The sequence below is a fragment of the Saccoglossus kowalevskii genome, chromosome 17 (genome assembly GCF_978046115.1).
Source record: "Saccoglossus kowalevskii chromosome 17, keSacKowa6.1, whole genome shotgun sequence".
Taxonomy (NCBI): domain Eukaryota; kingdom Metazoa; phylum Hemichordata; class Enteropneusta; family Harrimaniidae; genus Saccoglossus; species Saccoglossus kowalevskii.
The window spans coordinates 23,978,122-23,994,064 of record NC_140657.1 but is presented as its reverse complement, the minus strand read 5'-3'; the positions used below and the strand labels follow the sequence as shown (position 1 = coordinate 23,994,064).

The window sequence follows — 15,943 nt, the reverse complement described above, 5'->3', positions numbered from 1 at the left end:
CGTGACTGCTTCACTATTACCAACATTGCTGCGTGCTGTTTACAAAATGATCGGGAAAAGTGTGGTCGCTTTCTTGTTCTTCTAACAATCTATCAACCTGATCATCAAACGTCATCGTCCAGTGAGTAAATAACAGTTATATAACGTGTATGCAAGGCAGTTTATATAGGATCCGATCCTGATTCAATTTGCCAGAAAATACTTTGGTGGAATATTTATGAATAACATTTTAAGTTTTGCCTCTGACCCCTAGATTGGCGCAGTCGGGGCGATTAATTTGTTTTTGTAGTGGAAATAAAATTAAATAAATTGCGAAATGGAGGTGTTAGCGCAAAATCTCTTGTAACTGCGAAACATTTCGCGATTTTTTAAAATTTTATTTAAACTACAAAAACAAATTAATCGCCCCGACTGCGCCAGTCTATCTGACCCCCTGAGAATGAGATAATTATGCTTTGTGTTAACATATACCCTGATGAAAGCCTCTACGGATAGCAGAAATGATTGAACAAAATGGCTTATCGGGAGGTGATGTATTTATTCATGTGTTTACAGAGATGTTTAGTTTGCAAAATATTTTGTTTTGTAGTAGTCTAGAATCTATGTGTATTCCAAAGTCTTGGACCTCTTATGGCATGCCTAGAATCCTAGTGCATCTCAAGGTGTGGGACCTCTTTGGTTTGCCTGGAGTCTATGTTCATTCCAAAGTCTGGGACCTTCAAGGTTTGCCTAGAATCTATGTACATTCCAAAGTATGGGACTTCTACAATAAGCCTATAATCTATATGCATTCCAATGTATGGGACCTCTACAATATGCCTAGAATCTATGCATTCCAATGTATGGGACCTACATGTATATAATATGCCTAGAATCACTGTGCATTCCAAAGTATGGGACTTCTACAATAAGCCTAGAATCTATATGCATTCCAAAGTATGGGACCTCTACAATATGCCTAGAATCTATGCATTGCAATGTCTGGGATCTATATAATATGCCTAGAATCACTGTGCATTCCAAAGTATGGGACTTCTACAATAAGCCTAGAATCTATATGCATTCCAAAGTATGGGACCTCTACAATATGCCTAGAATCTATGCATTCCAATGTCTGGGACCTACATGTATATAATATGCCTAGAATCACTGTGCATTCCAAAGTATGGGACTTCTACAATAAGCCTAGAATCTATATGCATTCCAAAGTATGGAACCTCTACAATATGCCTAGAATCTATGCATTCCAATGTCTGGGACCTACATGTATATAATATGCCTAGAATCACTGTGCATTCCAAAGTATGGAACTTCTACAATAAGCCTAGAATCTATATGCATTCCAAAGTATGGGACCTCTACAATATGCCTAGAATCTATGCATTGCAATGTCTGGGATCTATATAATATGCCTAGAATCACTGTGCATTCCAAAGTATGGGACTTCTACAATAAGCCTAGAATCTATATGCATTCCAAAGTATGGGACCTCTACAATATGCCTAGAATCTATGCATTCCAATGTCTGGGACCTACATGTATATAATATGCCTAGAATCACTGTGCATTCCAAAGTATGGGACTTCTACAATAAGCCTAGAATCTATATGCATTCCAAAGTATGGGACCTCTACAATATGCCTAGAATCTATGCATTGCAATGTCTGAAACCTCTACAATATGCCTAGAATCTATATGCATTCCAAAGTATGGGACCTCTACAATATGCCTAGAATCTATGCATTCCAATGTCTGGGACCTACATGTATATAATATGCCTAGAATCACTGTGCATTCCAAAGTATGGGACTTCTACAATAAGCCTAGAATCTATATGCATTCCAAAGTATGGGACCTCTACAATATGCCTAGAATCTATGCATTCCAATGTCTGGGACCTACATGTATATAATATGCCTAGAATCACTGTGCATTCCAAAGTATGGGACCTCTACAATATGCCTAGAATCTATGCATTCCAATGTCTGGGACCTACATGTATATAATATGCCTAGAATCACTGTGCATTCCAAAGTATGGGACTTCTACAATAAGCCTAGAATCTATATGCATTCCAAAGTATGGGACCTCTACAATATGCCTAGAATCTCTGTTCATTCCAATGTCTAGGACCTCTACATTATGCCTAGAATCTATATGCATTACAACGTCTGGTACCTCAACAATAAGCCTCGAATCTATATGCATTCCAAGTTATGGAACCTCTACAGTATGCCTAGAATCTATATACATTCCAAAATCTCTGACCTATACAGTATGTATAAAATTATGTGCATTCCAAGGTTTAAGACCTCTACAATATGCCTAGAATCTATATGTATTCCAAGGTATGGGACATGTACAGTATGCCTAGAATCTATGCGCATTCTAAGGTCTAAGACGTACACAGTATGCCGAGAATCCATGTGAATCCCAAGGTCTGGGACCTCTAAGGTATGCCTAGAATCTATGTACATTCCAAAGTCTGGGACCTCCAAGGTATGCCTAGAATCTATATGCATTCCAATGTATGGACCTCTAAGGTATGCCTAGAATCTATGTACATTCCAAAGTCTAGGACCTGTACAGTATGCCTAGAATTCATGTGCATTCAAAAGTGTGATCTTTACAATAGTGCCTAGCATTGGTGCATAATATATGCAATCGTCAAAAGTGTAAATTTGATTGGTTGATTAAAAATACAGTCAATCAATTACAATTGGAAACTACTGTGATTAAATTGACTGATAACAAGAGAGTAGTAATTTCCATTGTTTAGATTTTACAATACCGGTATTTAGAAAAAGGTATTCAGTGCTAGCCATATATTGCATTCTGGATAGAGTTAGATTTCTTGTTTTACTGTATCAGTAATATTTTTTATCCCATGCTTATGTTATAGGAATAATATCAACAATGTCATCAACTTCGTGTGATAAATTCCGATATATTATCGATATTTTAGTGGTTATCGGGATTGGTTCATCATGGGTCTGTACCACGCAGTTAGCATCCTGTATTTATTCACCGTCGTATAATGGTACTTTCGTCTATATATGGTTTTCAACGTCATGGCTCATAGCCTGCTATCCAATCTATTCTCTTTTTAACATGAGCTGTGAAAAAAAGGACGCAAGGTAAGGCTGATCGATCGATCAGACAACTGTCATAATAGAAATAAAAAAATCTTTGTTGTTTTCTTCACAAATCAGTGAATTTAACATAGAAAATATCCCTGTAATATAAAATCTACTAAAATTAAGCACAATGAATATTTCTCTTTCTACAGTACAGGTACATTCATATTTTCAATATTTAATTTCTGCAGTTTGATTTGTGAAATAAAATGATTTACAATTAGTTTTTTAAACTAGTGTAATGAAGATAGAATCTTGCTACGTGTTGAAAAACTTGTTTGTTGTCAGTACCATGACAACAAAGAATTCTTACATGAGCAAAAAGTCTTTCCTGCTCTAATGGTTGGCAGTGTGGCTCATGATTCTTGAGACTGTATCGGCTAATTTCTTATATTTTTAATTCGTGAGCAAGCAGATTTAAAACTTGACCCTGGAGGTAAATTTTTCTTGGGCAATGTGAACATTCAGTTGACTATTTATACATTTCGAAGATGGACATAAAAAGTAAATCTTCATAAAAAATTGCCACAGGGAAATTGAGGAAAAACAAATATTTATTACAGAAAAAAAGTAAATACATCTTAAACAAAAATATTTTGCCCAATTTTTTTAACCTTCTACCCTCCCAGAGTTTTAAATGGTAAATTTTTCACTATATTGATCTGGATGGAGTCCTATAACCTAAACTGTATGGGATCTCTTGAAATTACAATTTTTGATTTATTTCAACAGATAGGCGTGAAACATTAGAAACTTTAGGTAGGTGGAAAAACTGCCAGATTAGTATTTGTTTTTCTTATCTAGATTTTAATTTTGAATGCTGTAACTTTTTTCTTAAATTTTTAAATATTCTGTTCTTATCATTGTCGTGTGCAGAAATTATTCTTTTCTGTTAGTGGTCCCGAGACATTTTCTAATATATTTGCCTTCAAATTCCTCATTTCAGAATTTAACATTTCTCACAATGAGGAACTTAGGAATAGTAATTAGTTTATCATATATCACATGGATTGCATTGTGGGTAACCATTAATATGCCAAGGATGGAGTCATAAATTGATTAAATGGCTTTTGTATGACCTCTTATACACATTCTGATACCCACAGAAACCCACAGTTTTTGTTTGAAGTTGAAACATTCATTGAATACACATTATTTTATTTTTTCAGATCATTATTCACTCTATAAATAAATATTAATTTAAAATCAAATCAAATCAAAGGCTCTGTCAATTACTAATTGGTTTCTATTATTAATTTTAGGATAAATTGGACTAATGGTTTGTCTGTTCGTGTGTTCTTTACTAAGATTTGTTTACTCTGTCTGTTGTGGCTGCTAACTAATTATGTATTCATGCAAGCTTTAACAGTCACCACGGTAACAGACGTCTCAGCAATATTTACAACTTCAGCAGCTTTTCTTTATCTTTTCACTGTAATCTTATTTCAAGAGTCTTTCTTTGTTTTGAGGGTATGTAAACTTTGGCATTAAGGGTTTATAAGGTAAGGGCATGCAATCAGTGTGATATGCTATTCAGATCCCATTTGAAGTCACCTGGGATGATCACAAAATTTTCTAGAAATACTTAATGCAAATAAGTAAGTCTATGAAAAAAATGACTGATATAATCTCAAGTTGTTTTTTAATGTTCGTACATATTCATTGAGTGCGTACATACTATGTGGATTTGCCATCCATTTTGAATGGAGAAATAAATTTGCTCATTTCTGTCTTAAAAATCAAGCCTTCAAAAGCGTACATTGCATTCTGGGATACCATCGATCAGAGATTAGTTCAACTGATGTGAGCATGGAACACATGCTGAATTGGATCGTATATCACCGTACATTTAGGTTGCAGATCCTTATCAATCCTTTTATATATATGTTACCATAGAATATACAGGGACAGGTAACTATGGAAACCATCAAATGGAAGAGAATTGTGTTCCGTACAACATTTCTTTGTACATCTCGTTCTATTATGTAGTCATCTAGGTGTGTGTAGCATTGAGTCCTCTGCACTGTCTGTATCACACTTATCCAAGTAGTTTATGTGACTCGATTTTACAAAACATGCTGTATCAAATACAGAAAAAACTGCAGTTGCCTGTTCTTGTATTCTCTAGTGTCTGTTACAATTACTAATCTATTGTATATATGTACAGTTTGTTGTCTTTTCTGTCTAACTGTTCTACATGAAAACCTACTGATATTGTATTCTTTTGCTTTCAATACTTATTTTAAAATTGGAACATATTTATTTACACAAAATTTTTCTTCGCGATGTCTGAGGCACTTTCAGTAACTAACTCTCCTGCCGTGCACAACATACAAATCACAGTTTTTATGAGCTTTATGAGTTGTGACTCTTTTGAAACCTAATGAAAATCACTGTGACTTCCGAGAACACCAACGAAAGTCACTCTGCCTCCCTAGGAGCCCAATGAAAGCACTGTGACTCCCTAGGACCCAAGTGAAAGCCACTGTGAATCATTTGGAACCTGATGAAAGTCACTGTGACGCCCTAGAACCAAATGAAAGTCACTGTTACTCCCTGGGACCCAAGTGAAAGCCATTGTGACTCCCTAGGACCCCAATGAAAGTTACCCTGGGGATCCCAGTAAAACTTACTTACAAATCTGTCTGTGAAATGAGATTCTCCCTCAACAAATTCAAATTAGTTTTATAGTATTTCATTGTTGTCTTTTCAGGTGACATCGTTTTTTCTTTTATTTCTTGGATTTACTTGTCTACTAATAATAAATGGAAAATTTTATCCTGGTTTTGTTGGAAGTATCTTGTCACTCATCTCAGCGCTGTCAGCCTCTATTTATAAGGTAACTACAATCTCAACTTGTAATGTAGAGCTCCCTCTACAGTTAGTTGTTAAATGGTGGTAGTTGTCATGTCACATCCTGTTTGATATGGAACCCATAGCGAAGTATATAACCTACTGTAAAATACTTTATTTTAGCTGGAATTAGTTTTTCGCTGAAAAGACTTTTTGGGTGTTTTGTATGGAATTTGTTTGAATGTAAAAATAAGAAAAAATGTATATTCGCTGGATTTTATTTTCACTGAATCATTCCTACAGCGAAAATAGCGAAAATAAAGTATTTTACAATATGTAAAATACATTGTTTGTTTATTGGATATTCAAACATGTGCTGACGATGACCACCACCTTTTAATGTGGCATATTTTAGTTACCATTGGAACTAGTCCATCACAAGCAATTATTAATTTGGGTTCTGTACATGCATTGGAATTAGTTTTTCGCTGAAAAGACTTTTTGGGTGTTTTGTATGGAATTTGTTTGAATGTAAAAATAAGAAAAAATGTATATTCGCTGGATTTTATTTTCACTGAATCATTCCTACAGCGAAAATAGCGAAAATAAAGTATTTTACAATATGTAAAATACATTGTTTGTTTATTGGATATTCAAACATGTGCTGACGATGACCACCACCTTTTAATGTGGCATATTTTAGTTACCATTGGAACTAGTCCATCACAAGCAATTATTAATTTGGGTTCTGTACATGCAATTTAATTTCTCATACATGCATATTTTGTTTGAAGTTGCTCTAAAACAAGATATTGTATTACCCTCTTTGAGCAAACATGAAAGTTTTCTTATTCTTTTCTACTGTTTTTGAATTCCAATAAAATTTAACCAGTTGGCAGCCAGTTTTTCTTTTTTTAATTGTCCTCAATTTTTCTGACACTTCAATTTTGAACAAAAGCATAATTGTTTAATAGGCATTCTTATTTTCATGTCATTATTAGTTCTCCCTTTTGTATTCTTAGATGCAAGTTCATCCAAATACACATGAATGAATGTTTGTACATTTTCAGTAATTTGCATGCTATTCTCATGCTATTATCATACATACAATACGTGTCAATTTGAAATAAAAATGTCAAAAATGCAGCTCATGTTTCTTTACATGTTTAATTCCATTTGTTGTTATATCATTTCTCACATGTAAGATGACAGCGTGCAGGCAAATAAAACATTGTCATTCCTTTGACTCATTATAAATCATTCATAACAAGCTAGTCTTTGTAATACACTAAATATATTACATGGGTTCAAGCGATAGGTTCTGAACTCATCAAAATATTTGATGCCACAGAACACATGGCCAACAGCCCTCGACCAATCAGAGTTGCGATAAAGTGTGGTTCTATTTCACCATGAATTCACTTAGATCACTGCTGAAAAAATTCAAGAAAACAAAAGATTTTCATTGCAACAATTTATTTATGACACCAAGATCAAAGTATCCATTGAGTCATGCTCGATTCAACTGACAATACTGGCAGCACGTTGTAACATTTTTCGAAATTTCACAAGTCAAAATGTCATCATTTGATTGGCTAATACGAATCTTTTCTTGGGCTGATTGTCCAGTGCTAAGCTTGTTAGATCACACCCCTCAGTGACCGTGATCTAACCTATAATTCTCGGCAGTGGTTATATACTTAGAAAGGCAACGAGCTCTTGACACAAAGCAATTTTAATAATATGGTGTACATCAACTTTTTGTGATCCTATGAAATCCACTAGGAACAATTGACAACACTATTCTCATAACCTGTTTAAACAAAATTGGTTTTCAATAAAACTGTATATTATTATGTCTTACTTTCAGGTTGTTATGCACTATTTATCAGGTGCATCATCGAGTTGTGATGCCTCGTATTTGTTAACATTATTAGGATTATGTAATCTGTTTTGTGCATGGCCAATTGTCTGTTTGTTGTATTATTTTAATGTTGAAGAATATTCCTGGGATGAAGTACCATGGTTTATGATGTTCTTGTCCTCCCTAGCAGGTCTAGGTTAGTACAAGTAATTGTTGACTCGCTTGTAATAGTCAAAGTCTTGTCAAAGTGCTTGTCATCGTGCTTGTCATTAATTATGCAGAATATGTGACACTCTTTGTTCACCGGTCTTCAATGTTGTGACATTCATTCTCAAGAGCTTTTCACTGATCATTCACAAGAACTTGTCCCAAATCAGCAACAAGAATTTTTCACCAGTCATCAACAAGAACTTTTCACCAATCATCAACAAGGACTTTTCACTAATCATCAACAAGAACTTTTCACCAGTCATCAACAAGAACTTTTCACCAGTCATCAACAAGGACTTTTCACCAATCATCAACAAGCACTTTTCACCAGTCATCAACAAGAACTTTTCACCAATCATCAACAAGGACTTTTCACCAGTCATCAACAAGAACTTTTCACCAATCATCAACAAGGACTTTTCACCAGTCATCAACAAGGACTTTTCACCAGTCATCAACAAGGACTTTTCCCCAGTCATCAACAAGAACTTTTCACCAATCATCAACAAGGACTTTTCACCAGTCATCAACAAGAACTTTTCACCAATCATCAACAAGGACTTTTCACCAGTCATCAACAAGAACTTTTCACCAGTCATCAACAAGAACATTTCACCAGTCATCAACAAGGACTTTTCCCCAGTCATCAACAAGGACCTTTCACCAGTCATCAACAAGCACTTTTCACCAGTCATCAACAAGAACTTTTCACCAATCATCAACAAGGACTTTTCACCAATCATCAACAAGGACTTTTCACCAATCATCAACAAGGACTTTTCACCAGTCATCAACAAGGACTTTTCACCAGTCATCAACAAGAACATTTCACCAGTCATCAACAAGGACTATTCACCAGTCATCAACAAGAACTTTTCACCAATCATCAACAAGGACTTTTCACCAATTATCAACAAGAACTTTTCACCAATCATCAACAAGGACTTTTCACCAGTCATCAACAAGGACTTTTCACCAGTCATTAACAAGAACATTTCACCAGTCATCAACAAGGACTATTCACCAGTCATCAACAAGAACTTTTTCACCAATCATCAACAAGAACTTTTCACCAATCATCAACAAGGACTTTTCACCAGTCATCAACAAGCACTTTTCACCAGTCATCAACAAGAACTTTTCCCCAGTCATCAACAAGGACTTTTCACCAGTCATCAACAAGAACATTTCACCAGTCATCAACAAGGACTATTCACCAGTCATCAACAAGAACTTTTCACCAATCATCAACAAGAACTTTCACCAATCATCAACAAGGACTTTTCACCAGTCATCAACAAGAACTTTTCACCAATCATTAACAAGGACTTTTCACGAGTCATCAACAAGGACTTTTCACCAGTCATCAACAAGAACTTTTCACCAATCATCAACAAGGACTTTTCACGAGTCATCAACAAGGACTTTTCACCAGTCATCAACAAGAACTTTTCACCAATCATTAACAAGGACTTTTCACCAGTCACCAACAAGAACTTTTCACCAGTCATCAACATACACTTTTCACCAATCATCAACAAGGACTTTTCACCAATCATCAACAAGGACTTTTCACCAGTCATCAACAAGGACTTTTCACCAGTCATCAACAAGCACTTTTCACCAGTCAATAACAAGGACATTTTACCAGTCATCAACAAGAACTTTTCATCCGTCATCAACAAGAACATTTCACCAGTCATCAACAAGAATTTTTCATCTGTCATCAACAAGAACTTTTCACCAGTCATCAACAAGAATTTGTCACCCGTCATCAACAAGGACTTTTCACCAGTCATCAACACAAGCTTTTCATCAGTCATCAACAAGAACTTTTCATCAGTCATCAACAAGAACGTTTCACCAGTCATCAACAAGAACTTTTCACCAGTCATCAACAAGAACTTTTCACCAGTCATCAACAAGAACTTTTCATCAGTCATCAAGAAGAACTTTTCACCAATCATCAACAAGGACTTTTCACCAGTCATCAACAAGAACTTTTCACCAATCATCAACAAGGACTTTTCACCAGTCATCAACAAGGACTTTTCACCAGTCATCAACAAGAACTTTTCACCAGTCATCAACAAGAACATTTCACCAGTCATCAACAAGGACTTTTCCCCAGTCATCAACAAGGACCTTTCACCAGTCATCAACAAGCACTTTTCACCAGTCATCAACAAGAACTTTTCACCAATCATCAACAAGGACTTTTCACCAATCATCAACAAGGACTTTTCACCAATCATCAACAAGGACTTTTCACCAGTCATCAACAAGGACTTTTCACCAGTCATCAACAAGAACATTTCACCAGTCATCAACAAGGACTATTCACCAGTCATCAACAAGAACTTTTCACCAATCATCAACAAGGACTTTTCACCAATCATCAACAAGAACTTTTCACCAATCATCAACAAGGACTTTTCACCAGTCATCAACAAGGACTTTTCACCAGTCATTAACAAGAACATTTCACCAGTCATCAACAAGGACTATTCACCAGTCATCAACAAGAACTTTTCACCAATCATCAACAAGAACTTTTCACCAATCATCAACAAGGACTTTTCACCAGTCATCAACAAGCACTTTTCACCAGTCATCAACAAGAACTTTTCCCCAGTCATCAACAAGGACTTTTCACCAGTCATCAACAAGAACATTTCACCAGTCATCAACAAGGACTATTCACCAGTCATCAACAAGAACTTTTCACCAATCATCAACAAGAACTTTCACCAATCATCAACAAGGACTTTTCACCAGTCATCAACAAGAACTTTTCACCAATCATTAACAAGGACTTTTCACGAGTCATCAACAAGGACTTTTCACCAGTCATCAACAAGAACTTTTCACCAATCATCAACAAGGACTTTTCACGAGTCATCAACAAGGACTTTTCACCAGTCATCAACAAGAACTTTTCACCAATCATTAACAAGGACTTTTCACCAGTCACCAACAAGAACTTTTCACCAGTCATCAACATACACTTTTCACCAATCATCAACAAGGACTTTTCACCAATCATCAACAAGGACTTTTCACCAGTCATCAACAAGGACTTTTCACCAGTCATCAACAAGCACTTTTCACCAGTCAATAACAAGGACATTTTACCAGTCATCAACAAGAACTTTTCATCCGTCATCAACAAGAACATTTCACCAGTCATCAACAAGAATTTTTCATCTGTCATCAACAAGAACTTTTCACCAGTCATCAACAAGAATTTGTCACCCGTCATCAACAAGGACTTTTCACCAGTCATCAACACAAGCTTTTCATCAGTCATCAACAAGAACTTTTCATCAGTCATCAACAAGAACGTTTCACCAGTCATCAACAAGAACTTTTCACCAGTCATCAACAAGAACTTTTCACCAGTCATCAACAAGAACTTTTCATCAGTCATCAAGAAGAATTTTTCACCAGACATCATCAAGAAGAATATTTCACCAGACATCATCAAGAAATTTTTACCAGTCATCAACAAAGACTTTTTACCAGTCATCAACAAGACTTTTTCACCAGTATTCAACAAGAATATTCTACCAATCATAAAACATTAAGAAACAATTTCAGCATTTTAATTGGTCATTATAAGTAAGATAACAATAATTATTTTAGTTATTACGAGTATCAAAAATGCATCTGTGTCTTTTTTTTTATTTTAGTTTTCAACTGTCTCATTGTCCTTGGGGACAGTGTAAGTTCACCAGTAGTTGTGTCGTTGGGGACTGTGATAGGGATACCAATAAATGCTGGTGAGTATTTTGAATGAAACTGCTCATAATGAAATATAGGTAATTGCACACTTTGAGTTAACTAACAGGTAGATTTATTAATATTAACCATACAGTTTATAGAGATTTACTAAACACTGTACGGTTAAAATTTCTAACCCTTCATGTACATGTCAGTTAACCACACATGTCTTATACCAAGTTATGAGGATTTCCTGCTGTGTCTGTATATTATTTAACTTCTGGTGGATCATTGATCAGAATAAAATGACTGCAATGCACATGGCACACATTATATATAAATACATGGGTCATTTGTTGCATTCCCTAACCTGTCATTTAGTAGAGGGACCAGTCCACGACATTCCTTATCTGAAAAAACAACAAAAAACTTTACTAGTACAGTTTTCAATCAAGGAACTTATAGATTCAGGGGGAAAATAACCATAGTTTGAACAATAGAGAACAAGGCCAAAAGTGGTATTTACAGTATGAAAAAAAAAATGGCGTAAATGCAAGCAGATAATTTGCATATACGCAATAGAATTCATTGAATGCTTTGTTATTTGTTCATTAATAATTAATTACCAATCCAAAAATTCACACTTACTTTTCAATTTCATAGCTTCCACATCCACAAAGTTGCAACTTGTGATTAGTTTACAATCTAATACATTGTATGTGATCACAACCATCTCACATCTCCATGTGAATGCAACTATATTGGTTTACAATAAAAAACAAATGTAGATTTATGGGAGTAATTATGATCTTAACAATGGGTCAAATGAACAAAAGTGGTATACAATATTTTATTGTTGTATATATTTTTTTTGTGTTTTTTTTTTTCAGTAGTGGATATGTTGTTACATGAGGTTTCATTGTCCTGGACAAAAATTATGTCATTAAGCACTATCATTATTGGTTATATTATGATGTTACTACCTGTTTCTCAGAATGTAGAAGGTCAAAGAAGATGACTTGTGAATTTATTGATGTTGTACCATTTAGGATCATCTATTTTATACATTGTACCACCTCGGTATGAAACATTTTTATATGTTGTACCACCTAGGTATGAATTGTTTTATACATTGTACCACCTAGGTATGAATCATTTTATACATTGTACCACCTTGGTATGAAACATTTTTATATGTTGTACCACCTAGGTATGAATCGTTTTATACATTGTACCACCTAGGTATGAATCATTTTATACATTGTACCACCTAGGTATGAATCATTTTATACATTGTACCACCTTGGTATGAAACATTTTTATATGTTGTACCACCTAGGTATGAATCGTTTTATACATTGTACCACCTAGGTATGAATCATTTTATACATTGTACCACCTAGGTATGAATCATTTTATACATTGTACCACCTAGGTATGAATCATTTTATATATTGTACCACCTAGGTATGAATCGTTTTATACATTGTACCACCTAGGTATGAATCGTTTTATACATTGTACCACCTAGGTATGAATCATTTTATACATTGTACCACCTAGGTATGAATCGTTTTATACATTGTACCACCTAGGTATGAATCGTTTTATACATTGTACCACCTAGGTATGAATCGTTTTATACATTGTACCACCTAGGTATGAATCGTTTTATACATTGTACCACCTAGGTATGAAACATTTTATACATTGTACCACCTAGGTATGAATCGTTTTATACATTGTACCACCTAGGTATGAATCGTTTTATACATTGTACCACCTAGGTATGAATCGTTTTATACATTGTACCACCTAGGTATGAATCGTTTTATACATTGTACCACCTAGGTATGAATCGTTTTATACATTGTACCACCTAGGTATGAATCGTTTTATACATTGTACCACCTAGGTATGAATCGTTTTATACATTGTACCACCTAGGTATGAATCGTTTTATACATTGTACCACCTAGGTATGAATCGTTTTATACATTGTACCACCCAGGTATGAATCGTTTTATACATTGTACCACCTAGGTATGAATCGTTTTATACATTGTACCACCCAGGTATGAATCGTTTTATACATTGTACCACCTAGGTATGAATCATTTTATACATTGTACCACCTAGGTATGAATCGTTTTATACATTGTACCACCCAGGTATGAATCATTTTATACATTGTACCACCTAGGTATGAATCATTTTATACATTGTACCACCTAGGTATGAATCATTTTATACATTGTACCACCTAGGTATGAATCATTTTATACGTTGTACCACCTAGGTATGAAACATTGTTATATGTTGTACCACCTAGGTATGAATCCTTTTATACATTGTACCACCTAGGTATGAATCATTTTATACATTGTACCACCCAGGTATGAATCATTTTATACATTGTACCACCTAGGTATGAATCATTTTATACATTGTACCACCTAGGTATGAATCGTTTTATACATTGTACCACCTAGGTATGAATCATTTTATACGTTGTACCACCTAGGTATGAAACATTGTTATATGTTGTACCACCTAGGTATGAATCGTTTTATACATTGTACCACCTAGGTATGAATCATTTTATACGTTGTACCACCTAGGTATGAAACATTGTTATATGTTGTACCACCTAGGTATGAATCCTTTTATACATTGTACCACCTAGGTATGAATCGTTTTATACATTGTACCACCTAGGTATGAAACATTTTATACATTGTACCACCTAGGTATGAATCATTTATATATTGTACCACCTAGGTATGAATCATTTTATACATTGTACCACCTAGGTATGAATCGTTTTATACATTGTACTACCTAGGTATGAATCATTTTATACATTGTACCACCTAGGTATGAATCATTTATATATTGTACCACCTATACCATTGCTTTTTCTTTCCTATTTTACTAATACATGTACCTAATAGTGTGATAATTTGAGTGATTTTCACTATATTGCGTTATATAATGATTTCTTTGTGGATTTGTGGCATATAAACAATGCAAAAGCAGTTAAAAAAATACAATGTTTAGTTGTGATTCTTTGCATCATTTTACAAAATAGATGACAGACCAGGCAAGTGGCAACGATGGACATGTCTATGACATCACATGTCATGAACTTGCAAGTTCTCAAAAGAGTTTTATCGCAAAATGTACATTGTTGCTAATAATAGTTATTGGTATTTGTACCAGGTTTCTCTGTTTTGACCAGTTGATCACATATACCCGCAATCACTATGAACAGTGTATACAGTCGTGTGATCTCAATTCAGTTAGATATTTAAGTCAGTTTATTCAGTGTCAGGGCAAGTTCACATGTCTTCTAGTGCCAGATATAAGACCTTGCTTCAGCCAATCAGATGGCTAGATTAAGACTAACCATGTTATAATTCTCAGTACCTTGAATACGAACATGCACGTTTTTGGAACATTTTCACTGTGTTTCACGCATTGCATCATGGGCAAAAGGTCGACATTGTAGACATTTGCATGATACAATCAAAGAACTGGTTGACGTTCTTCTGAGTGTTAACTTGTTAGAGACTGTCCAAAATATGTTGAAATATTTGAGTGAGTGACAAGGTTTAATCTTATTATAACTTAGAACAAGTTTTATTCGCTGGAAAACATGAAAAAATAAGATCACTGCATATTAATATATAATAAAATTTGCATATTAAAGCGGGGGAGTCATTACTTGTGCATTCGTCAGATGGCCATAGCGTGTCATTATTTACAAACATGTGTCTACTCATGAGTCTTTGCGTTTTTCACATGTGTTGTTATCGTCGCTTGGGACTCAATTCCCGCGAGTGTGCAAATGACGACCCTCTCGCTTTAAGTTTACGGGTTGCAAGTGGACAGAACAATGAATGGGAATAATCTGAACTTGGTTCCATATCTGAACTGACATGTTATAAAATAGGATGTTGAATAAAACAATATATAAAATAACATTTTATATTGAGCAAATAGTTTCCATTTTGGATTCTTGGTTGAAGGAGAGTAGTAAGAGTTGTATTTCTAACATTACAGGTATGTTTGGAGGTTTGATTTATTGATAAACCAATATTCTGATGAGTTGATGTGTTGATGTTTTCCAGTGATGTGTAAATATAGACAACATAAGTTTGAATAGAGTTGACAAATTTAACAGTAAAAAGACGTTGAAAACTGCATTTTTATA

The 15,943-nt window shown here is 34.7% G+C and overlaps 1 protein-coding gene across 1 annotated transcript; it reads left to right on the top strand.

Annotated features, from left to right (window-relative positions):
• Window positions 1–38: 38 nt before the first annotated feature.
• LOC144359393 (solute carrier family 35 member F3-like) lies at window positions 39–12,956 on the top strand. The gene is made up of 7 exons (XM_078012527.2): window positions 39–121; window positions 2,903–3,137; window positions 4,400–4,607; window positions 5,851–5,976; window positions 7,801–7,990; window positions 11,697–11,786; window positions 12,618–12,956. Exons 2-7 carry the CDS (start codon window positions 2,917–2,919, stop codon window positions 12,743–12,745), a joined length of 963 nt encoding a protein of 320 aa, XP_077868653.2. The 5' UTR covers window positions 39–121; window positions 2,903–2,916; the 3' UTR covers window positions 12,746–12,956.
• Window positions 12,957–15,943: the final 2,987 nt, after the last annotated feature.

Excerpts from the sequence above, each read along its gene's own strand:
- LOC144359393 (XM_078012527.2), top strand. The coding sequence starts at position 2,917 with ATGTCATCAACTTCGTGTGATAAATTCCGATATATTATCGATATTTTA. Across the intron at positions 3,138-4,399 it reads TGTGAAAAAAAGGACGCAAG|GATAAATTGGACTAATGGTT; the intron begins GTAAGGCTGATC and ends TATTAATTTTAG. Across the intron at positions 7,991-11,696 it reads GTCCTCCCTAGCAGGTCTAG|TTTTCAACTGTCTCATTGTC; the intron begins GTTAGTACAAGT and ends TTTTTATTTTAG.